The following is a 25,972-nucleotide window of genomic DNA, read 5'->3' as shown; positions in this document are numbered from 1 at the left end:
TAATATCTGATCTGCAGGCAGCATATTATAGAGCAGGAGGAGCGGAGCTGACTGACAGTTTTATAGGAAAACTACAACTTGTAATTAATTAATTTAAAGCAAAAAGTCACCAGTTTTATGGTGTCCTATCTGATGGCAGCATAGACGGGTGATGACAGATACTCTGAGCTAAAAGGTGGGCCACTTAAACTGACCCAGTTTTGCTAAAAACTGTATTGAGCAGCTCTAGCGCAAGCCAAGCACCAGAGTCTGCTCGATATAGTCCTCATGGTCATGGGCCCTGCTGATTGACATCCTTATTCCTAGTGGCGGGAGGACATGGATTGCTAGAAGCTCATGAATATGAGGACTCCCTTGCACACGTTGTGTATTAAACTCCAGCAATCCGCTTGTGCCTGAGCTGTTCACTACAGATTTTAGCAAAACTGGATCATTTTAAGTAAGTGACTCAGTGTTTTGCTTGGGGTACATGTCACCCATTTATTGCTGCTCTCAGAAGGAGCACTATAAAAAAAACAGATAACTGGTAACAGATTCCCTTTACAAACATGCTCTGGAGTCCAGTGGGTAGTCCTACTCACTAAGTAAGACCGCCCACAATGAGCAGAGATTTAAAAGGAAAAAAAAAAAAAGGAGATTTTTTGTGAAACTCACCTGTAAAGGTGAGCCTATGAGGTCCAACCACAAAACAGAACTGAACACCTCTCCTGCAAAAGGCAGAATGGAAGGGAGCTGTGTCCCCCAATGGAAAAAACGAGAAAAAGATTTTACAGGTGAGCTTCACAAAAAATCTCCTTTTCTCGTACTTTTTTCCCCATTGGGGGACACAGACCATGGGACGTCCCAAAGCAGTCCATGGGGTGGGAACAAATACCAGCACCGCCAGGAGGAGCGTCCAACAATCAAACAGGAACCACAGCCTGTAAAACCCTGCGGCCCAAGACAGCATCAGCCGAAGCCAGTGAATGCAACTGAAAACTTTGTAAAGGTATGTAAGGACGACCAGGTGGCCGGCCTTCATAGCTGAGACGCAGAGGCACGATTGCGCCTTGCCCAGGAAGCTCCCACCGCCCTAGTGGAGTGAGCGGTAATCCGAGCCGGGGGAACCCTACTACGAGCACGATAAGCAGCCGAGATAGTTGAGCAGATCCATCGCGCCACAGTGACCTTGGAGCCCGCCAGACCCTTACGAGGTCCCTCGGGAATCACAAAGAAGGAGTCTGAACGGCAAAAGGAGGGTAGGACCAGATCCTCGTTAAGGTGGAAGGGAGAGACCACCTTGGGCAAAAAGGAGGGAACCGGACGGAGCACCACCTTATCCTGGTGAAAAAAAACAGAAAAGGCTCCTGGCAGGAAAGTGCGGCCAGCTCTGATACCCGCCTGATGGAAGTTATGGCCACAAGGAAGACCACTTTCCTGGTGAGAAAGGTCAGGGATACCTCCCTCAGAGGCTTGAAGGGGGCAGCTTGTTGAGCGCGCAGGACCAAATTGAGATCCCAAGGAGGCAAAGGGGGGACGTACGGAGGAACCGAATGCGCCACCCCCTGAAGAAAAGTCCTCACAGAACCCAGGAGAGGAAGGGACCTCTGGAGGAAAAAAAAAAAAAAAAAAAAAAAAACGGCCAGAGCCGAAACCTGACCCTTTAGGGAGCTCAGAGACAGTCCCATGTCAAGACAGGACTGAAGAAAAGATGAAAAGATAGCACCCTAGGGATGGAAAAAAGAAGGGGAGGGATACCAGAGTTCTCACAAAAGGACAGGAAGGCCTTCCAGGTAAGATAGTAAATCCGGGAGGAAGCCGGCTTCCTTGCTCCGATCATGGTTCTAATCACCGAACCCCTTCTTCCTCAGGATGGAGGTTTCAAGAGCCACGCCGTTAAACGAAGAGACTGTAAATTCTGGTGGAAGAGCGGACCCTGAGACAGTAGATCCTCTGTCAAGAAGAGGCCATGGGGCGTCCGCCAGCATCCGAGCCACGTCCGAGAACCATGCGCGGCGAGGCCAATCTGGGGCGATGAGAACGGTTGGAATCCCTTCTGCCTCGATCTTGCGTAGAAACCTTCGGTAGCAGAGGGAAGACATGGAGGAGGCTGAAGTCCTGCCACAAAGACACCAGCGCGTCCACCCGTACGCCTTCAGATCCCGGGTGCGAGCCAGGAACCCCGGGAGCTTGTTGTTGAGCCTGGACGCCAGCAAGTCCACGTCCGGACGGCCCCATCTGCGGCAGACGTCTTCGAAGACATCCGGAGGCAGAGACCACTCGCCTGGATCCACTTAGTTGCGGCTTAGAAAGTCCGCTGTCCAGTTGTCTACTCCTGGAATATATACTGCTGACAATATTGGAACGTGTGACTCTGCCCACAGCAGAATTCTCGTCACCTCCTGCATCACCATCCGGCTGCGGGTCCCGCCTTGATGGTTGATGTAAGCCACAACCATGGCATTGTCCGACTGAATCCTCACCGAGCGGCCCGCAAGGAGAGGAGTCCAATGGGAGAGGGAGTGGAAAATCGCCCTCAGCTCCAGAATGTTGATCGGGAGGCGAGATTCCGCCATCGACCAAACCCCCTGAACCGTGCGTGCTTGGAGAACACCGCCCCAACCCAGAAGGCTGGCATCGGTGGTGACAATCGTCCAGGAAAACGGGAGGAAGGATCTTCCCGACCTCAGGTTCAACGGGGACAGCCACCAAGAGAGCTGCCCGAACACGCTGAGACAGGCGGATGCAATCGTCCAGACCCCGAGAGGTCTTGTCCCGGAGGGAAAGGATCTCCTGTTGCAGCAAACGAGTGTGAAACTGGGCATATGGAATGGCCTCGAAAGAGGCTACCATAAGACCCAGGACCCCCATGCACTCCCGGATGGAGAGACACGGGGAGCGCAGCAGATGCGACACTGCGCCCTGGATCTGGGATGACTTGGAGACTGGGAGAAACACCCTGGCAGCCGAGGTGTCCAAAACCATCCCCAGGAAGGAGAGCTTCTGAGACGGAAGGAGAGAGGACTTTGGGTAATTGATCAGCAAGCCGAACTGTTCCAGAGTCTGAACAGTGATCCGGACGCTGTCCTCTGCCTGCGGAAGCGAGGGGGGCCTTTATCAGAATGTCGTCCAGGTAGGGCAGCAAAGGAATGCCCCTGGTACGAAGAAGCACCATGAGCGGTGCTAGGATCTTGGTAAAAACCCGAGGGGTGGTTGCTAACCCGAAAGAAAGGGCGACGAACTGATAGTGTCGACCACCCACGGCGAAGCGCAGGAATCGTTGGCGAGATTCTGCGATCGGGACATGCAGATAGGCGTCCTGGATGTCTACGGACGCAAGGAACTCCCCTGGAAAAAGAGAAGCAATAATAGAGCGGAGGGACTCCAATCGAACTCTGCACCCGCAGAAACTTGTTGAGCAGCTTTAGATCCAGGATCGGACGCACCGACCCTTCCTTCTTTGGGACCACGAACCTGTGCCCTGTTCCTCTGGGGGAACTGGGGTAATAACCCCCCGGTCCAGAAGGGAATAAACTGCCATCAAGAGGTCAGAGGCTCGGGCCAGATCCCTGGAACGCGAGAAGGGAAAAGACCCCCCAGCGGAGGAAGCAGGCGACATCCTACTACGAGAAGCGGCGAAAAGACTGGTACCGGATGACCTGGTCCGAAAAGTGCGGTTGGACCTGGCATGCTGAGGCAAAGGCAGGTCGCAGGGACGCGCCTGCCAGTGAGAAAATGGACTTGGAAAGAGAGTCTATGCGCCTGTCTACACCGTCCTGCAAAGAGGAGCCGTCTAAGACAGGGAGGGCCGTATTCTTGGCTAATCTGGCCACCGGGGGATCCACCTTAGGGGGAGAAGACCACTTCTCCACACTGTCAGCAGGGAAAGGATAAAGTATATTCATGTGCTTGGTGGCCAAGAACTTTTGATTAGGACGGTCCCAGGCCCTGGATATGACCGAGGAAAATTCCTCACGGACCGGAAACGCGGCGGCCTCCGGCTTCTTGGGCGGAAAAAGGGCGAACTCCCGACTAGTGGAAGGAGGAGAATCCCCTTGGAGATTAAAAGGTGTCTCGGACAGTCGCCACTAAGTCAGCCACCATGGTGGAGAGCTTAGGCGAGGGGGGGAACCACTGAGAGGAGATGGAGTGGTTGGCGCCACAGGATTGGAAACTGCCATACGTTTCATAAAGGACATGGCTGCCTTGGCGACTAAGGCCAAATCAGCGGCCGCGCTGGACATGGCAGATGCCCAAGCGGGAACCGCAGGGATGGGGGAACTGGGCAAAAGAAGGAGGAGAAGGATGATCCTGTCCAGGGGCAGGGCAGAAGGCACAAATACCAGAGACAGAAAGCGTCAGAAGACACCTCATACAGGACCCCCATTGGGATCTGAGAAGAGGTCTTGGCCGTCTGAGAAGAGGACTTGGCAGATTTAAGGGGGCCCCCAGGCTTAGGCATGAGGGCCACCACAACCAGAAGCAGCGAGAAGAAAGGAGCCAACAGGTCCTACCACTCAGGCAACAGCACCGACATCCACCGGAGGAGCAGAGAGCAGCTCAGAAGCTTCTCAGGAAGCAGGATAAAAACGCCAGAACGAAGCGCGAGGCTCCGCCCCCAGGACGTATCATCTTCCTTTTTTCATCGTCACATTCCAAGAGCTATAACTTTTTTATTTTTCCCATCTATATAGCTGCATGAGGGCTTGTTTTTTGCAGGAAAAGTAGTATTTTTTATTGGCGCCATTTTGGGGTACACAACTTTTTGACTAACTTTTATTAAACTCTTTATGGGAGGGAGATGGGAAGAAAATGTTTTTTTTGCATCGCTCCTTCCCAAGACCCATAACTTTGTTATTTTTCTTTCAATGGAGTTATGAGAGGGCTTGACTTTTGTGTGACAACTTGCATTTTTCCATTGGTATCATAAATTACGCTTTTTGATCTCGTGTTAAGTTTTTTTGGGTGGCAACTAAGAATAGATTAGCAGATTTTAATATTTTTTTTTTACGGCGTTCACCGTAGGGGATAATTTACATGATATTAATGTAGTCAGGGTCATTACGGACACGGCAATACCAAACATATGGGGGATTTTTTTTTTTTCCAATTTCTTTCATTGAAAAAAAAAAAAAGCATTGTTTTTTTAATGGAATTTTTTTATTTAATAAATGTGTTTTTGTTTTTTTACCACTTATTAGTCCCACAAGGGGACTATAACGGACAGTATTTTGATTGCATTTTAATGACAATGTTATTCTGACATTGACCAGTAGGCTGCCCTAGAGAGGCGCAGCCTGCTGGAAATTACTCAAGGCTGATCTGGGGCCAACATCAGTCCCCTGCCAGCCTTCACACACATTGGCACCCCGCGATCGCATTTGCGGGGTGCCGATGGGAGACAGAGGGAGTCCGCTCCCTGTGTCGGCACTTTACATGCGGTGGGCGCCATTGCCCGCGGCATGTAAAGTGTTAAACAGCCCGGATAGGCATTCCTGTCGGTCCAGGCTGTTAGAGCAGGGCCGCGGTTCTCCCGCTGCACGGGTTCCCCTAAAGCCTAAGGCCCCTTAGTGACCGCTGTAAAAACACGTATGGGTGGTCACTAAGGGGTTAAAAATGGATTTTTGTATTAACCGTAAAATGCTTTGGGTCATTGTCCATCTGCACTGTGAAGCGCCGTCCAATGAGTTCTGAAGCATTTGGCTGAATATGAGCAGATAATATTGCCCGAAATAAAAAAAAAGTGTTGGCTCCACCCATCTGGGCTATACCCACTGCACCTGCTGGAGCTAACCAGTTGGTCAAAAGAGCAGTAGGATCAACAAACCGAGAGCCTGTAAAAAAGAGAAAAAATAAAAACAAACAGCCAGCCGAAGCTGTCCTACCGGACCCCAGAATGAAGCAGCAGCGGCTTCAGAAGACTGTGCGCCAGACTAGATGTAACCTAGTGAAGTGCGGGCAAGATGGAGGAGACCTCTCTCCTCGGTGCCTCCAGGAGAAAAAGAGTCGTCCCTCGGGCAGAAAGCCCGCGCCAGGACGGGATTGGAGGGAGAAACAAGGCTCCACCCACAGTCCTCCTCGGGAAGGAATGTTAACCAGAAGCCCAGGAAACAGGCAGGGGGCGGGACTATCGCGGCCAAGTAGGCCAGAAAACAGCCGGGGCCTCGATTTGCGAGCTCAGACACCAGCCTACCTTTGGTTGGTCCATGTACAGCCGCTGTGTCTGTTAAAATGAGAAAGTTAGGGTGCATGCCCAGAATGGCTTCTTATCGCGGCCAAGTAGGCCAGAAAACAGCCGGGGCCTCGATTTGCGAGCTCGCCCGGGAGAAACATGCCGGAAGCCACAGGCGCCCAAGGCCTGCCGGAAACTAGATAAAAGGTAGGGTGGAGGATAAGCGACGGCCGAGGGAAGAAGAGAGGGGATCTGGAAGGAGGCAGGCTAGGGAATACTGCGGCCTAGGCTGGTCAAGAGCCAGGACGCGCCTGCAGGGGGTGCAACTATGGTGGAAGTCCACCATGGAACCCCAGCCTGCTGAACACTGTTGGAATAAATAAAGAAAAAAGCAGCAGGGACCTGCAAAGAAAAAAAATAAAAATAAAAAAAGAGAGAGAGAGCAGGTCATGTCTGCCTCCTATGACACTAGAAAAAAAAAAAGGTTAGCTCCAGCAGGTGCAGTGGGTATAGCCCAGATGTGTGGAGCCAACACTTTTCTTTCTAGTGTCAGCTGGGCACATACCCATGGTGCTGTGTCTCCCCAATGCCATTCACGAGAAAGACTGTTGCTATGGCTGGTCTGTCTTCACTTTAGTGTAAACAGAAGACAGAGGGGCCCTGCATGCCTGCATTAGGCTTCAGAGTGAGGAGGCGTGTCTTTCAGTCATCCAATCTGATTGGCTGGCAGGAAGCTGCTGGCTACAGCCTCAGAACTCGGAACATCCTCATATTGGAGAGGTTAAAACAGCCGTGACTAAGAAAAACTCAATGAAAACAGTGGTATGTGAAGAAACTAAAGATTGCTTTATGCATAATGCTGCTGCAGCAATAACATGTTAAAACTGATTTTTGTTTTAATGAAAACATGACCGTTACACTTTAAGAGCTTTTCTTGCATATCAACTTTTAACATTCTGAATCTTTTGCACCAGAAAATATTTCTACTCTTCTACCTTAGGTTTCCTATTGTGCTGCACTGGTTTGTTTCTGTTATCATGGCACACCATGTTTTCTTCAATACAGATCCATGATGACGCCGTTTTTCAGTGAACAGTACAAGGTTGCATTCCCACTGTGTTTGCGGTATACTTTAGCCGGGAAAGCTTCCTGAGACTACTTCAGGCGTATCTATAGGTGGTATAACTATGGGCAACGTATGCCTATATAGTGTCATACGTCGGAGGCATGCATCAGAGGCATACATTGGGAAACCCCCGTAAATGCACCCTCAGAGCCACATACAGTACAGAAGTGCAAACTGAAAAGTAGTGTGCTGGGAGGCATGCCAATAATTAAGCTTGTGAGTTCAGAGTGAAAGCAGACCCTGTATGTCTAGCAAAGCAAAAACTGATACATAAACCATGTAAAATAAATAAAAAAATAAAACATAAAAAAAAAAAACTATATGCATGAATAAACCTAACGCTGTACTGTAGAATCAGGTCTGCTGGAGGGAGCAATGAATACACCACACTGACACTGGACAATGGCTGGTCTTGGCCTTGAGCCATGTTTTGTAAAAAAGGACTAGATGAGAGGGGAAGGGCAGCAGAATACACACACTGGGTTGTAAGACCACACTGCAGAGAGACACAAGTACAGCCAACACCCAGCGCTCAGACACCAGCCTACCTTTGGTTGGTCCATGTACAGCCGCTGTGTCTGTTAAAATGAGAAAGTTAGGGTGCATGCCCAAAATGGCTTCTTCTAGAGAAGTGAGAGACTGAATGAAGCTCATTGTATACATTCCCCAGTACTGGCAGTATTACATTCACTATGGTCACCTTCATACTAGAACAATACTGGGGCAAGAGTCAGTCGAGACAGTCTGCACCAGATTTATCACAGTGACGCAGTTTTCTACAGAGTAAAAAAAAACAAAAAAAAAAAACACAATTTGGGAGATTTTTTAAAGGGACTGTAACATTTTAATACATTGTCACCTCTATGACATGCCCGGTTTAGTAATACTAAGTATTCCATATAATATTACAATCCTGAAGCATCTGCTCTTAGAATTCGGCACTGTACCGTTAATCTGTTACTCCAAAAGAAATTTATGTATAAACCCAATGAGTGCTGGGAGAGTCAGACTGTAGGGACTTTCCCTTCCACAAAGACAATGGTAACCCCAGCTGAAAAGGTTTTTATAAATTTGTAGAAGGAATAACCGAGTTATAAGAAAAGATACTTCAGAATTGCTATTTCATAGAAGTCAGAAAAGCTGACAGGTTCTCTATAACCCTGAAGGCGGGCGTGTGTCTTATGGGGCGAATACTAATGATTCCATTATGGAAGCTCCCAATGTGGACCAGGGAGTGGCGAATGCAGTGCCCCCTATGTAGGCTCTGTACTCACTGCTTCCTGGTCTTCTCCTGCAGGCTCTGCACGCTGTGTCACAGCACACAGGAAGAGCGCTGGATCTCAGGAGCAGCGGCGGTGTCAGGAGTTGGAAAGGGGAGTCGATTTATTATTTTTTTGTCTGATCCGAGGTCATTGTGGGTCTGATGAAAAATATTTTTTTCTTATTTTTCTCCTCTAAAACCTAGGTGCGTCTTAAGGGAAGGTTTGTGTCTTTTAGGGCAAAAAATACAGTACATTTCATTGGGCACACATATTAGGTATCCACACAACTAGAATAACCTGAAGAATTTAATTATCAGGTTATTTAGTGTAAAACGAATTTTGTTTCAGTAGCAAAAAAATAAAATAAATAAGGTACACTGTCATTTATATTTACCCCCGAGCAAGGTCAAAGAATAATAAAATATCTCTCGCATAAAACAAGGCCTCAGGAAGCCACGTCAGTGACCAAAAAAAAAAAAGAAAAGAAAAAAAAAAAAAAAAAAAAAAAAAAAAAAAAAGGTTATTGCTGCTGAACTGCTGAGACAAAAACAAATGTTGGTCAGGCCTGGTCAATAAAAGGGTTATCCCATTACTAATGTAAACAATTAAAATCAGACATCATATTACATGACAGTCTCTTTCTAACAAAGCTAGAACCAGCCCTGTACCTTACATGGATCCAGGGATCTCCCCATTCATTGCTCTGCTAGATTTACAGTCAGGTCCATAAATATTGGGACATTGACCCAATTCTAACATTTTTGGCTCTATACACCACCACAATGGATTTGAAATGAAACAAACAAGATGTGCTTTAACTGCAGACTGTCAGCTTTAATTTGAGGGTATTTACATCCAAATCAGGTGAACGGTGTAGGAATTACAACAGTTTGCATATGTGCCTCCCACTTGTTAAGGGACCAAAAGTAATGGGACAGAATAATAATCATAAATCAAACTTTCACTTTTTAATACTTGGTTGCAAATCCTTTGCAGTCAATCGCAGCCTGAAGTCTGGAACGCATAGACATCACCAGATGCTGGGTTTCATCCCTGGTGATGCTCTGCCAGGCCTCTACTGCAACTGTCTTCAGTTCCTGCTTGTTCTTGGGGCATTTTCCCTTCAGTTTTGTCTTCACCAAGTGAAATGCATGCTCAATCGGATTCAAGTCAGGTGATTGACTTGGCCATTACATAACATTCCACTTCTTACCCTTAAAAAAACTCTTTGGTTGCTCTTGCAGTATGCTTTGGGTCATTGTCCATCTGCACTGTGAAGCGCCGTCCAATGAGTTCTGAAGCATTTGGCTGAATAGGAGCAGATAATATTGCCCGAAAAAGTTCAGAATTCATCCTGCTGCTTTTGTCAGCAGTCACATCATCAATAAATACAAGAGAACCAGTTTCATTGGCAGCAATACATGCCCACACCATGACACTACCACCACCATGCTTCACCGATGAGGTGGTATGCTTAGGATCATGAGCAGTTCCTTTCTTTCTCCATACTCTTCTGTTCCCATCACTCTGGTACAAGTTGATCTTGGTTTCATCTGTCCATAGGATGTTGTTCCAGAACTGTGAAGGCTTTTTTAGATGTTGTTTGGCAAACTCTAATCTGGCCTTTCCGTTTTTGAGGCTCACCAATGGTTTACATCTTGTGGTGAATCCTCTGTATTCACTCTGGTGTAGTATTCTCTTGATTGTTGACTTTGACACACATACACCTACCTCCTGGAGAGTGTTCTTGATCTGGCCATATGTTGTGAAGGGTTTTTTCTTCACCAGGGAAAGAAGTCTTCGGCCATCCACCACAGTTGTTTTCTGTGGTCTTCCGGGTCTTTTGGTGTTGCTAAGCTCACAGCTACGTTCCTTCTTTTTTTAGAATGTTCCAAACAGTTGTTTTGGCCACACCTAATTTTTTTGCCATCTCTCTGATGGGTTTGTTTTGTTTTTTCAGCCTAATGATGGCTTGCTTCACTGATAGTGACAGCTCTTTGGATCTCATCTTGAGAGTTGACAGCAACAAATGCAAATAGCACACTTGAAATAAACTCTGGACCTTTTATCTGCTCATTGTAATTGGGATAATTAGGGAATAACACACACCTGGCCATGGAACAGCTGAGAAACCAATTGTCCCTTTACTTTTGGTTCCTTAACAAGTGGGAGACATGCAAACTGTTGTAATTCCTACACCGTTCACCTGATTTGGATGCAAATACCCTCAAATTAAAGCTGACAGTCTGCAGTTAAAGCACATCTTGTTTGTTTCATTTCAAATCCATTGTGGTGGTGTATAGAGCCAAAAATGTTAGAATTGTGTTGACGTCCCAATATTTATGGACCTGACTGTATATCAAGCTGAAAGCTCAAGGGGAGTGTATTTTCTGCTGCAGCTCAGGGGGCGTATCCATGCTCTCCCTATCACAGCTCAGGAGGCAGTTAAAGGATGAAACAGAGCATGTGCGACCTTCATTGGGAGCCAGACAAAGAAATAAGAAAAAAAAAATAAAAAGAAAAAAAAATTACGTGGCGCTAAGCAGATACATCTTATTGAATAACTCAGTAGCTATGCTAAATTTTTAATTACATGCAATTACCAAAGTATTTAGATCCAGGTAGGGAACTAGACAGATGCAATCTCTTACCTTAAAGAGATTCTTCAGAAATTATTTAAAATGGCCACCAGTAACCTTTCCTAGAATGTGAGCAGGGCTGGTTTCCTCCACTTGCAGAGATGCCTAGTGTGGTGAGGGGATGCAGCCTCACTACAACGCTCTACACTAGATTGTAATGATGCGATCCTGCCTATGATATGCCACCATGGCTGAGCAGCCTGACAGGAAAACTCACCAATATGTAGTAAATGCAAGGGGCAGAGTGTAGGGCGGCCCCGACGCCTCGACCTCCTAGACAGCTCTGGAAGTGGAGACAATCAGTCCAGCTCACATTCTAGGGCAGGTTGCTGGTGGCCATGTTAAATCATTCCAAGAGAAACCCTTTAAATGCTTGTAATTACTTTACCCCATATGAAACTTAACTAAAAGGATAATGGGGGAGGCAAAAATAAATAAATAAAAAAAATTGTCCTTACCATTTGGTACAGTAGGCTTGGCCTTTTTTGCTGGAGTGATATCCTCCTGGCGTGATTCTGAGAAGGATGCTGTTCTGCTAGGTGCAGGGGTCTGCAGAAAAGTGAAATCACGTTATAAAAAAAATAAAAAAATAAAAAAAATAAAAATAATAATCCATCTACAGCAGCCTCAAGGAAACTTTATGTAAAAGCCCAACTAACCCTACATTCGGAGTGTTCTTTCAGTTAGGAGAGAGAATGTTAAAGGGGTTATCTAAACCCATTTTCATATCCTTTATCAGGGAATGCAGAGTTATAAGAGGGGTCCTGTACAAAAGTACAATTACTCACCCAGGAAATCCCCTGCCACTCTGATGCGTAACCGGTCTTTTTTGCAGTCCTGCAGTGATGACATTGCAAGTCACTACTGCAGCAAATCACTGTCCTAGGATTTGCTACAGTGGTCATAAGCAGGTGCTCTCATCACTACAGGACAACAGAGATCATATGAAGCACATTGTGGTGGCAGATTTTCAAGGTGACCTTTTGCCACATCCCTTGCTGTTTTTCACACTGACATGTTCTGGACAATCTCTTTAATAGTGGTGGGGGGGGGGGGGGACCAACCTCTTAGCCACAGTAGTGAATGACTACTAAGATCTGGCAGACCTATCCATTTGACAAAGTGGACAATGATTACCAAGACCTGGAGGAACTGTCCATTGGCCACAAAAACCAACTGATTCGAATGGATACTGTGTAATGCTTAATTCCCCCTGTGGTGGCACTGCAGGGAAATGGAACACTTAACCACAGATTACTGCTAATCGCTGGGTCACTGCAAGCGTACACTTTGAACAACCCTCACTTGTTAGAAGGGAACTTTCTAATTGTTATATTAAAAACTATTCTTTTATTAAAGGGGGTTGTCCGGGTTCAGAGCTGAACCCGGACATCCCTCCATTTTCACCCCGGCAGCCCCCCTGACTTGAGCATTGGAGCAGTTCATGCTCCGATGCTCTCCTTTGCCCTGCACTAAATTGCTCAGGGCAAAAGCATTCTCCAGAGTTCCGGTGACAAACCGGGCTCTCCATGGGGCTGCCAGGAAGCCCGGTGACGTCACCGGCACTGATGGGCGGGCTTTAGCGCTGCCCTAGCCAGTAAAACGGCTAGGGCAGCGCTAAAGCACACCCATCAGAGCCGGTGACGTCACCGAACACATTGCCGGGCAGAGGCCTCCGCCCGGCAGTGTGTTATTGTAAACAAAAGAGCCCGTGCCCTGCGCGATCTAGCGCTGGGCAAGGGAGCGCATCGGAGCACGAGATGCTCCAATGCCAACATCAGGGGGGCTGCCTAGCTAACAATATGGGTATGTCTGGGTTCAGCTTTAAACCCGGACAACCCCTTTAAAGGGGTTGTCCAGGCTACAGATATTGATGGTTTATCAATATCAGATCCGTGGGGGTCTGACTCCCAGCTGTTTGAAGGGGCTGCAGTGATAATGCGAGCGCTGTGTCCGCTTCAGGTGTTTAAGTTTAAGCAAAAATATAAGTACAGTTCACTTGTGACTTACTGAGGAGCTGCCGCTGGCATTCAGCAGGAAATTGGCGGTGTGGGCTGCAGTAGGAGGCTGATTTGGAATCGGTCTGTGCCCCAGTGCCATACCCACAATGGCTGTCATGTGAGTTTCAGTACCAAACACATGAATTGGAATTCCAGTGGTTTTACCTAAGAAACCAAAGCCAAGCAGAGCCATACATGTCTGTCACTTCAATGCAAAAAATATATAAAAGTTAACAAGCACATTATGCCTTGTACTTTTATGCATTTGTCAGATTAGCTTTGTGCCATCTGTTCACATCATGATTTTTGTAAGATGCTACTCACCTACTTCACCCATGACACGAAGGCCCTCCTGATAATTTGGTCCACCTCTTCTCACAAATATTGTAACCTCATGTTCCTTCAATGGGCCCTGAAAGTCTTTAATAGCTCGAACAATACCCTAAAAGCCAAGGAAATAAAAAATAAAAAGCCTAATAAAGATCTAAAGCATTCTCTACAGTTGATGTATGACCCTCTGACAACTTACCTTGAAGGTAGCAGCAACATTGGTGAAATTTGCAATACTGCCTCCAATAATAAGGATTTTACCTAAAACATGGACATTACACAAGAAAAATTATATCAAATCCATTACCACGTTATAGTTGAATTATCCATTCTGAAGACGCTAACAGTGTAGAAAGAGAAAAGGACAATCTCCAATATCCACAACTGAGAAGCAAACTTTCACAAAAAGATATACCAAGGATATTTTTGGCTTTAGTGCTTGTGACCAAGAATATGCAGATACAAGTAAAGGTCAATCTGGATGAAGTTCTAATTAGAAGGTCACTTACCATCAAGGTGTTTCTCTCTGGTCATAAGAGACAGGATGGTCTTGGCGTAGTCGTAGGTCTGTTGTTCACTTGGGGCTCCAGAATACTCCCCATAGTTAGCTAGCTCATCCACTCCACCCAGGTCACAAATCGTGTCACTAGTAGATAAAGTAGATACAGTGAATACCAATGGTGCAGACTTTAAGAAAGTGGACTTGCTAACCATAATATAACGTTCAAGTAAAAAAAAATAAAAAAAAATCTAGCGAGACCATAAGTCACAAAAGGTCAATGACCACCAGAGGGCACCACTAACTGATCACCCCTAAAGGAAAAAGTCAAATAAGTTTGGCTATCAATATGTACAAAGGCATGAGAGCGAGTACATTCAGAACCATCCTAGACAGACAGCCAGCCTTACTGGGTATCTTTTGACAGTTTCAGAAGACACCAGAGTTCTTTTAAAATTCCTAATGTCAATGGAGAGCTGTTAAGTCTGCACACTCTTTGCGACAAAGACATGGCAGACAAATGAAAATATAGGGACGATGTAGAAACTTCTTTAAATGGCTTGTCCAAAGTTTTTAAATAACCCCTCACCCAGTATAACATGGTAAGCATAGTTACCTGCCCCCTGCACTCAATTCCGGATCTGTGGGTCCACCACTGTCTCCACTGTGCTTTGGTGCCCACATGTAAATTCAGGTATGGAGGGGGTCAGGCGCGCTGCTGCAACCAAAGACTGGTGGCAGCAGTGACGTCCTCCAAGCTGCATGTGACCGCAGTGGTTCACGATAAAGGTCAGCTCATCACAGGAGGCGAGAACTGCATTTACATGCAGCCGTCATTTCTTTTGCATGAGGACAACCTATCGCTAGCATTAATCTAAGCATTTGTTACTTGCCCACTGACCTGTACACAACTGAGGCTCCTCCACCAGCAACCATGGTCCAGATCCTGCCACGTGGATTCAAAATGGTAAGTTTTAGACTTGCTCCACTCTTGGCATCCAAGTCCGCAATATAGGCTTCCTGTCATGAAAAGGAATAGTTTGATATATTTTCTTGCCAAATTTTTCCTACTTCCCAGAGAGAAGATCAGGCTCAGCAATGTTATCTGTATGTTAGCTGCAGAGGGCCATGTGATATACCATGCAGCGCCAACAACATTAGATATAGGATTTATTGCATTACAAAACTGAAAATAGAACTTCATATACCAGTATAATAGACCCAAGCATCCACTTGCACTAGGGGGTCATTTATTAAACAGAAATATGACTATATTAGGCATATTTCTAGCACAGATTGCAGCGCAACAGTCCTTTGTGCCATAATCTGCGTCTTTTCCCTGTTCATGCCAGGCTAAAAAAATATTTTAGGTGTAGAAAATGGAAGCCGTCTTACATTTAGAATCGGCAGTGGATATGTCAAAGATATGTAGAGGCCGGTGCCTCTACATAAACTTCTGCAGATCTGCCGTCAGCGCAGGGGCTTATTAAAACCGGCGTCTAAAACTCCAGTCTTAATAAATTAGAAGCTGATGGCAAGGTGTCCCTTTAACTGGGGCAACCCAGAGATCAGCTGTAATCTGGAGGGACGACGACGACACATCAGCATTACACAGTTTCTACCGAAATAAATGAGCAGCCTATGTAATGCAGAGATATGCAGGGGGCTTTCACTTTGACTCTCCCCTTAAAAAGGTTTTATGGAAGTGGCAATTGGATGACTTATGCTCACAATAGGTCATCAGTAAATCTGTGGGGTCCGACTCCCGACACACACTTGCCAATCAGCTGTTTGAAGAGATTGCTGTGCTCTGGTGAGCTTTCATAGGTCATACAGCCTAGGTACGGCTTAGTCCCATTCATATGAATAGCCCTGGGCTGCAATACCAACTCCAGCCACCATACGATGGATGGAGTTGAGCTTGGCATGCTGTGCGGCGCAAAAATCGGCAGAGGTGATGGGAGTCAGACACCCACAGATCAAATATTAATGACTTAACCTGAGAATAGGCCATCAATTTTCTACTCCTGGAAAACTCCCTTTAATGTCTAGGTTTATGCATTTTCCACCTATCTAGCTTAGACCATTTTCAGGGTGGAGGTGCATATGTAAAAGAAAATGGGATTCATCTCAGCACAGAGCGAAGCTGGTAGCACTATACATATTGACAGTGTACCTGTCAATCTACTTCACTCCATCAGGATAAATGACTAATATCGATTGTGGCGCTATATAGAATCTATATTTGTTACAGACAGGTTATGAATTTTTGCAATTTGCAGTCTACTGGGTCTTAAATCACCTTGACGTAACCTTGAGGAGACAGACCTCTAGGGAGAACCATTGTTAAGTCTGATTTATTAAAAGAAGGAAATTGAGTTAAGCCGGTGAGGTGGGGGCTGGAGATCCACAGCTTCTGGCAGCTACACAGAATCTGGAGCTAATGGAATGACTGCAGGGACATTATGTGTAATTCATAAAATGCCTGCATTACTGTGGCGGAGCCTCTTCTTCCTGCTCTATGCAACTGTGATGACAAAAGGAAGAACATTTCCCTGATTATTTACAGGTACACATAGCGCAGACCTTTCCAGTTTTTGTAGACCTTCTTCCACAACAAGTGGCATTGCCATTTTCTTTACACATCTTTGCACTGTAGAAGAGTACAAGAATCGTGTCCACGGCGCGCTAAATTTGCCAAAATGTATTAAAACATCATTCGTAAAATAAAAGTGTGTGACGGCTTGCAGCTGAAACGCATGTCACACGCTTACTTTTATGTCATGATTTTATGATTGATATTTTAATACATTTTTGTTCCCCGTGGACCCGATTCTTCTGCTGGTCCACCAGCAACATTCAGGGAGTCCCCTGACCCAGTAGGGTGCAGCATTGGTGCAATATTGGCTACAGGATAGCCCCTCTAAGCCTTTACCAGAGTTGTGCCTGCTGCTGAACATGGTAAGTGTTATTGAAGAAAGAAGAGTCCACCGCCAGGTAATATCCAGGACCCTTGGTTCTTTTCCAGAGATGAAGCTTTATATAGATTGTCAGACCCAGAAACAGCAAGTATTATAGCTCTTGTCCCAATGAGATACGAATGAATGCACCCAATATCCATTCATCCATATTCTAACATCTCCAGCCTTTCCTCTTGCTTTGCCCTTTCTCTCCTTGCCTCACTCTCTCTTTTCTCATACCATTTTTTACCAATTGACTAACATGTGGAGGATAAATTTTAAAACTACACGTGCATGCTTATTGGTTGATTGTGTAGTATTGTTTTAGTGGTGGGACCCTCGTGTAGATATTTGTTGTATACGATCTGTAACAGTTACTGTCGACAGTAAATCATTTGGAAACAAACAGAAGAAAGCCACCAATTATTCCAAGGAGCCTAGGAGATTCTGTTTGCTTGAGGTCTAAAATTCTGCATTTAATTTTAACAGAAAGATCTTTATCCTTCCTGCTCATCTCTACACATCCCATAGGTGGTGTAAGCAGGTATACACCAGACTTATATGATTGTAACTATTAGAACCCCCTTACTAAATACCCTCCAATGTTAGATCAATTTAGGGAAATGGTATGTAATATATGTATAAAGTATATCTACAGCAAGCAGCCTTATACTTTTGGCACTGTGGTTTCAGGTCTGGTGTTACACCTATGAAGTCCAGCTTCATTGTTTTTATCTTTATGTATTGGTCATAGTCTAGTGAATAATGAATTTACCTTCCATAAATGATGCATTTCTACATTTAAATTTTTTATTATTTCCCACCCACCCAGATAGCGATACTTGGAGAAATTCATACTCACCTTCTCCACGCTCCATTCTGGCTCTCTCTACTGGACTTCTGGTCCCAAACTGTCCACTTCCACATGGACAAGGACACGTTTGCTGTTGCAGCCAATGACTAACCTCAACAGTGACATCACTGCTGGGTCACATGCGGCTAGGAGACAAGTCATTGGCTGCACCAGTGCACATGAACCTGCCTGCCCAGAAGCTTATAAGACAGGGAATGAAAGTCCAGAAGAGAGCGCCTGCGAGTCACCAAGCGGTGGGAAGCAGGCGAGTATGGATTTTCCACAGGTTCAGTTGTCTGGGTGGCAAAAAAAAAAAAACTCCTTTATGCTGGCCATACACATGTGATAACTCTCAAACATCATCTCTCCTGATCCATACATATGCATGCATATATAGTGAATGACATCTGCAATCAGTGGAGAGTCAGGAGGCCCTATATAAATCAAATGGTCCAGCCAATGTAGATCTATTGTGCATGGTCAGCTTTAGTTTGCTTATTTAAACCAAATACTAAAAAGTACTACCACCACCTACTACAGCTTATGAATGGGGATCTCAATTTGCTTCTAAAAAAGGGATTATTCAAAGCAGACGACCCAATGACAGTAGAACAGAGATGTTCTGCTGACAAAGAATGAATCGGTATGGATCGGAAAAATCCTAGTAACATTCATTCAGCCTGATACACCCCGATCACTGCAGCACGTGAGTGAGGCAATAAATGGGAACAAATGTTCTTGGCCCTTAAGAGTTTCCAGTTGGATTCTTACCTCTGGATAAGCTTCTCTTCCAAAAGGTGGTGGAAAGTCCACATCTCCCCATTTAGCTTTGCAGAGATAGTCAGCAGTGGCGTCAATCTTGGCTGCCATATCCAACACATACACGCCATCCTTAGTGACAACTGGCAGGTAGAAATGAAGAAAAGAAGCAGACGTATATAAACCACTAGGAATCTACAGGCTAATAGGTATACATCAACTGGCATGCTTCCTCCAGGATAAGGACTGGACTTACCTAACGGATTGATCTCCAGATAAGTGAAGTAAAGGTTATCATACAAGTTGAAGAGTCCAGAGATGAAGCTTGCAAGTACCCTGCAGCGGACAACAGAGAAGACGTTACAGCTAGAAAAACACCAACCTGTAGAACACAATCAGCACATTTCGGATTCATTTAGGGCAAGTGAAATACAGAGTAACCAATAAAACAAAACCTGGACCTAACATTAGATTGTGTTAAGTGGGGGTTAAATTCTAGACAAGGGTTATTCCATGTGATATAGTAATTGTATATCGTTTGGATATGCCATCACTTCATGGGGCCTCAGCATGGATTTACGGCTGCATGTCCTTCCAGTGGTGCGCCCAATCACTTGAATGCTCAGGTAATAACAGCAGCTATTAATCAGCGTGGTGGTCTGGCTCATTCGCAGAGCTGGTCTTAAAGAGGTATTCCAGTTGTGAAAAGTTATCCTCTATCCACAGGATAGGGGATAATTATTGGATCATGGAGAATCCCAGTAATAACAAGAACAGGGACCCCGTATATTTTGGCACCCCCTGAAACTAACAGAGCGGTAAGTCAGGCAGGTGCACTACGGTTACATTTATCTCTATGGAAGTTCTGGAGATACTCGAGTGTCGTCTCTGAAACTTCCACAGAGATGAATGGGAAGCATCAGACAGAGCACAAGCATAAACTACTCCTCAGATAATTTCTGGGGGCTCCAAGTGGTACAGGGTCCCCGTTCTTGCCCCAGCGGTAGGATCCCCACGAATCTATCAGTTATCCCCTATCTTGTGGATAGGGGATGACTTGTCAAAACCGGAATACCCCTTAAAAAGTTCAAACCCTTCTGATCATTAAAGGGTTACTAACATTTCAAAAAGCTTTCGATGCGTCAGCGACACAGTGAAGGTTTTTCTAGAAGACGGGAGAAAAGATCATGCATATCGCACGCTCTCTTCTCACTGCTTGAGAGGGGCTCCGTAGAAGTCTATGGACCCGTCTCGATTCAGTCCTCAGTAGCAATGAGACAGAGCGCGATATGCACGCAATTCTCACCACTTGTTCGAGAGATCAGTGGAGGTCTCCGCACTCAGACCTCCACCGATCAAAACTTTTTAGTGACACATTTTACGTTATTGCATATCCTAGTGATATGCTATCACTTTACAAAATAGGAATAACCCTTTGAATTAAAGGGGTTCTCCAGGATGAGAGAGAGAGAGAGAGAGAGAGAGAGAGAGAGAGAGAGAGAGAGAGAGAGAGAGAGAGAGAGGAGAGAGAGAGAGAGAGAGAAGAGAAGAGAGAGAGAGAAGAGAGAGAGAGAGAAAAAGAGAGAGAGAGAAGAGAGAAAGAGAGAAAGAGAGAAAGAAGAAAGAAAGAAAGAAAGAAAGAAAGAAAGAAAGAAAGAAAGAAAGAAAGAAAGAAAGAAAGAAAGAAAGAGAGAAAGAGAGAAAGAGAGAAAGAAAGAAAGAAAGAGAGAAAGAAAGAAAGAGAGAAAGAGAGAAAGAAAGAAAGAAAGAAAGAAAGAAAGAAAGAAAGAAAGAAAGAAAGAAAGAAAGAAAGAAAGAAAGAAAGAAAGAAAGAAAGAAAGAAAGAAAGAAAGAAAGAAAGAAAGAAAGAAAGAAAGAAAGAAAGAAAGAAAGAAAGAAAGAAAGAAAGCAGACCTGTCCATGGGTGGTGCCTGCTATCACAGTTTAGCTCAACTGAAATGAATGGGAATGTGCTGCAAAACCAGACACAACCCACGGATAAGTGTAGTGCTGTTTCTGGAAGAAAGCATCCATGTTTTTCTAATTCCAGACAACCTCTGTAATCTGACCATAATCTAGGTAATGTGTTTAGGAATTTCCAACACAGCACAGAATATAAAGTCAGATATATTCTACAAAAATGCATGACATGCAGACTAAGGTACAAAGAGAGTACTGGAGGGATAATAATCCATTACACAACGACATAACGGTGCCATCCTCAAGGAGATCCATGAATACCCAAGAAACAATACAGCACTAAAGCCTTGTCTGTAGCAAATGTAAAGCCCTGAAGCCATGGCTAGTGAACTGAATGAAACACATAGCAGCATACTGGAAAATATTACAGCATGCCAATTCTGATCAATGTGATCCCCTTTCAGAACAGATGTACTTACTCTTTCTTATCAGGGGTAACATGATTCAGGAGGTGGTTCTTCACATCTTGTTCGGTCAAATGATCCCCAACACTAACAAGTAACTTCTGTGCTTTTGCATCGACATCCCCAACATCCACACCTCCCTCGTGATGGAAGAGCACATAATCCCCCTCCCGGGCCGCATAGATGCAGACGTAGAACTCCTCCTCCTGCCGCAAAAAACAATGACGCCTGAGCAATGCTGCACAAAGTCGTGGTAAATCCATACAGAACTTTATTGTTCAGATCATTTACTATTCAATGGCAGCTGCAAATTCATTTTCATACGCTTTTAAAAATGTGAGAATTCTAGATCTGCCCCATTTTGAGGACAGATTTGGTTAAGTAATTAGCTAAAAGGTAATGTCCAGCAGGAAAAAATTGGGAATGGTCACAGTGGTTTAAGAAAAATAAAAGATGATACTCCTGTTCTAATGGATCACGAGTCCAAGCTGATCTCTACTTCCTGTTCCCGTCTCGAGACAAAGGATACCACAGGAAACGCCTGCCCAGCCAATCACTGTCCGCAGAGGTGACCCGCCTCAGCCAGTGATTGGCTGAGCGGCATTTCCAGCCATTTCCTGAGTGTCGAGATAAGAATAGGAAGTAGAGAAAAGCAAGGAACAAAGTCATGATTGGAATGGGAGTGGTGAGGGATCAGTGAGGCAGTATTGTATATTGTTTTGTCAACCCACCCGGAGCCCTTTCCCAATTTTTCTCTGCTGGACAAACCATTTCCGGGCATCAGAATCACTGCCTTATAGAGGGCTGCCTGCAGGGGTCTTTCCAACTACTCCTCAGTGGTAAAAAACCATTAGACCCCGTATACCATTACATGGAGCTTTGCATCAGAATTCATCTTCAACAAGTAGCCTTAACCTGTAACTACATGAGGCACACACATTAGATAAAAGTAAGTTGATGGTTGACCAAACAATATCCTGGTGAATGATCGCTCTGCCGGTGCAGCAGTACACAATTTTCCCATACTGCCCATCACAGTCATTCACACAGGCCATATATATCCAATGACACCAAGTGAACGACAAAAAAATAAAAAAATAAATCTTTTATGAGAAGGAAATTTCTTTCATCCGACAAAACACAAAAACATTTCATTATGGTTTAAAATGTCTGAGCTTTCAAAAAACATTGATCCGTCATAGACATATATTAAAATCTCAGCACTCCGATTCCCCACCGATCAAAACCTTTGATATGTTGCTATGACATATCAAATGTTTTTGAACGCTCAGTGACCCTTTAAAATCGACACTTTTCATCAAACTTTGGGCTAATGTGCATGGGCATCAACTTTGTGCTGCCCATACTAACGGTAGAATAAAGAAGAGACAGGCGAGTTGATTTCAGCGGTCTGTCATTTAAAAGTAAAAAAGTAAGTGGTTGCCGAGAAACATCACAGTCATTGCACACTGGGCCTGGAAAAGAGTCCCGGTCACCTGAGAAGAGTCATGGTTATTCATCAATTCCTGCTCTCCTGCCACCTTATGATGGCTGACAGTCTTCTACCTAGTTTTCGCCCTTTCTCTCTAGGAGAGAACTGCCAATCATCAGCAGGTGGGTGAGAATGCAGGAGATTAGGAATAACCAGGACTCTTCTCAGGGAGATGTGACTCTTTTCCAGGCCTGGGCTGCAATGATTATGATGCTGGTTCTCGGCAACCACTGACTTTTAGCTCATTAGTGACACACCGCAGAAATCAGCATTTCTGTCACTATTTTATGCTGCCCTCAGTAAGGTCACCATAAAGTTGATGACAGGTTCACTTAAAGAAAGTGTCGCACCCCATGCTTAAGTACATGCAGCTCAGTTGTGGTGGATTCATCTGACTGTTGTACGCACCTGCTTATGTGAAACAAACGGCTCAATCAGGAAATTCTTGAGAATCCCCCTTGCTTTGGCAATCTGATAAAGACACAAAGAACATGGGAGTATTAAAGAATGGAAATAACAGGAACAGAAACACCATTCCTAAAGTTCAGCAATTTATCTAATGAGGTTTTAACAAATTAAATTAAAAGGGTTGTCTCCCTTCAGCAAAGTTAATACAAGGCACTTACTAATGTATTATGATTGTCCATATTGCCTCCTTTGCTGGCTTGATCTCACTTTTACATCACATTATACACTGCTCGTTTCCAGTGGTTATGACCACCGCTGCAGCGCAGACACGGGAGCTGCTGCGCCTGCGTGCCTATGTGTGTTTACACCCGTCCTGGCCACCAGAGAGCTGGTCGCTTTTTACTACAGTGTGCAAGCATGGACACTGCTGCTGGATTGTAGTCTTAAGCTCTGGAAATGAATAGTGTATAATGTGACGGAACAATGAATCAAGCCAGCAAAGAAGGCAATATGGACACAAGCTGACCTTTCAGAAGGAGATCCTACTGTATGTGCCCAGTAAAACCAGTGCAAATCATCAACACCGCTTTTTGCTTTTATTTTTTCAACAGCAATTACCATGAACTAATAAATGAAGAGAGATCAAAATGGCTGACAGTGGCTAGATGACAGTTTTTCTGTGTAACGACTTTCCTTTCCTGCTCCTTATGATTAATATGCCCTATTCTGCCATTTAGAATTCCTGTCAGGTACTTGTTTGTTCCTGAACACAGTGTACTGGATCATCCGGCGTTCTGACAGCAGGCAGCCAATCAATCCTCAAGAGCCGAGCGTCAACCCCCGCCAAATCACACCCCGGGAATACATCCTGCTAATTGGACATTCTGACAGCTGAAAACAAGTGGATCCAGATATTGAAGACACTGCAAACTGATTTTTTTCTAAGGAGTAATGAAGATTGTCAGCTAGGAAAAAGACCAAGAATGTAAACTGCACCTTACAGGGAACCTGTCATCAGGCTTTAGGCCCCCAACATGCTGTTATCTAGGATAGTGACAGCTTCACAATCATTTTCTTTTATATCATGAGCTCCAGTGGCATCTGGTGCATGTGCAGTGAAGCAAGGTGCCCTGGCCTCAGCTTCTATCAGGTGCACCACATGTGCTAGAGAAAGCTTGGGAAGACATACCGAGCCTGTGGGATGTCAGTCAAGCAAGGCGGGGGAGCGGCCAGCATGACTCTTCCAAGGTGTGACTACTCACCCATGACTCCTGACATGAATTAGAATACAGCAAACAAACTTGTTCTGAATTATGCCAAATTGCTCAGAATGTAAAAGAACACTACTGTGAAGCTGTCCAGTCCTGAAGAACAGGTTCTGGGCCTAAATTCTGATGGCAGGTTCCCTTGAAAAGTTTATACATAGTGGCCATGACATGCAGTGATGGCCAGTTCGCAGACGAACACATGCGATCTGCCATCTTTATTCCCAAGCCCGGCGATGCAGAGGCAAGTCCTTACCTGTGCCTGCGCCGCGAGCCGCTCTGAAACACATGCGGTCACCGGGATCAGGCAGTTCCGAGAACAGCCCGATGAAAACTGTTCTCGGAACTGCCTGCTCCCAGTGACCGCATGCGTTTCAGAGCGGCGAGCGGCGCAGGCACAGGTAAGGACTTACCTCAGCATCGCCGGGCTTGGCAGATCGCATGTGTTCATCGGCGAACACTGCGAACTGGCCATCACTAATGACATGGTCAAGGTGTGGACATGATGCAACTGGTTTTCACCCTTGGTGACCACATGGTAATGCAGATAAATCTGCTGTTTACCTGCAATGCACTTTACCATAAAAAAATAAATAAAAAAAACACTTGAAAACCACACTGATTCACATACCACAGCATTGTGACACTGTTTTCACGATCACACTTTGGTGACCAGACGTGCACCACACACCGGGCCCTGGTCTTCGCACAGTAAACAATATCACAACTAATAAAACCGACTCTATTGTGGGAAAAATGTAGGCCAAGCAACATTTAGAAGGAAGAGACAGAGACAATGTCCCCATGGTAAAGATTCTGGTCCTGGGTTCATGGACTACAACACACGAATATATGAAGTCTATATTAATACATCATATCCTTACTGTGGTTTCATGTCCCAGCCGTGGCTTTAACCAGCTCTTCACTTGGTCCAAGTTTAAGTTGACACCCACAAGCCCGAGTTTCCCACGACGTTTGATAAGTTGGTCTGGTTTCACCACTAAAGGCTGGAAGACACAGGAAACAAGTTAATCAAGATGGGGGAACATATTAAACCAAGATCATTAATATGAAAAACTAAATAAAAAGAAATAAGATTGTGCCATATATTAGAGATCTTTACACAAAAGCACCCCACATATAGTAAGACATCCCTAGGCAAGCATCAGATTACAATGGTGATGGGCTATCCTTAGGAAAGGACTCTTGACACCTAAACCGACCAGGACTCTTCCTGCCTGCTCCATACATGAATGAGCTAGTCATCACCCCACCAGTACAGTCATCCCAGTTAAACTGGCCATCCAACTCGTCTGATCCTTATCTCCCCCGACATCAGAGGCCAGCATACACATGAGGTGGACAGTTGAACCTGTTGAAATTTGCAGGTTCGGCTCATACACATCTAATGTAGATGGCCAGCTTTGGAGTTTCATCAAATTCATATTACACAAAGGAGAGCTTCAGCTTTGATAAGCGGTGGGTGGTAAACGGACTACTCCGCAATACACCAGACTGCAGAGCAGGGTGGGAGCACCCAGACCCAGAAATGACTGCAGATCATTACAGATTCCCACGAGTCCCTGCAGCAATGCATTAACTGGATTAACACTCGGATGATTAGATGTTGCTCAATGATTTGGGCTTTGGCCAGATTGCAAATGGACATTCTGCAGATCCAGAGATTTAATGAGGGCCCTGCACTGTCATTTATCTACATAAAAGGAGACGCTTCCAAGGACTTCATCTCTATGGAGAATCGTGATGTGGCAGCAGATTATTCTCTTCTTATGGGAAAGGTTCAAATTAATTACAGAATTTCTCTTTGCAAGGTTAACGGTGAG

General features: G+C 45.1%; 1 protein-coding gene across 3 annotated transcripts in view; it reads right to left on the bottom strand.

Moving 5' to 3' along the window:
* ACLY (ATP citrate lyase) overlaps positions 1–25,972 on the bottom strand; it is a 96,151-nt gene that overhangs the window by 24,775 nt on the left and 45,404 nt on the right. For 2 of the 3 annotated variants that reach the window (XM_044296984.1, XM_044296983.1), the window contains exons 3-14: positions 25,013–25,135; positions 22,864–22,926; positions 20,979–21,169; positions 18,836–18,915; positions 18,592–18,722; positions 14,909–15,027; positions 14,018–14,154; positions 13,708–13,769; positions 13,503–13,620; positions 13,189–13,343; positions 11,637–11,727; positions 7,826–7,855 (exon numbers count right to left, since the gene is read on the bottom strand). In XM_044296984.1, coding sequence (XP_044152919.1) covers positions 7,826–7,855; positions 11,637–11,727; positions 13,189–13,343; positions 13,503–13,620; positions 13,708–13,769; positions 14,018–14,154; positions 14,909–15,027; positions 18,592–18,722; positions 18,836–18,915; positions 20,979–21,169; positions 22,864–22,926; positions 25,013–25,135 — 1,300 coding nt within the window. The remainder of the gene's footprint in view (positions 1–7,825; positions 7,856–11,636; positions 11,728–13,188; positions 13,344–13,502; positions 13,621–13,707; positions 13,770–14,017; positions 14,155–14,908; positions 15,028–18,591; positions 18,723–18,835; positions 18,916–20,978; positions 21,170–22,863; positions 22,927–25,012; positions 25,136–25,972) is intronic. The other variant, XM_044296985.1, reaches the window with a different exon arrangement.

This window comes from Bufo gargarizans, chromosome 6 (assembly GCF_014858855.1).
Source record: "Bufo gargarizans isolate SCDJY-AF-19 chromosome 6, ASM1485885v1, whole genome shotgun sequence".
In the NCBI taxonomy this organism is placed as follows: Eukaryota; Metazoa; Chordata; class Amphibia; order Anura; family Bufonidae; genus Bufo; species Bufo gargarizans.
The sequence above is the reverse complement of the archived record's forward strand: the minus strand, read 5'-3'. Positions and strand labels throughout refer to the sequence as shown.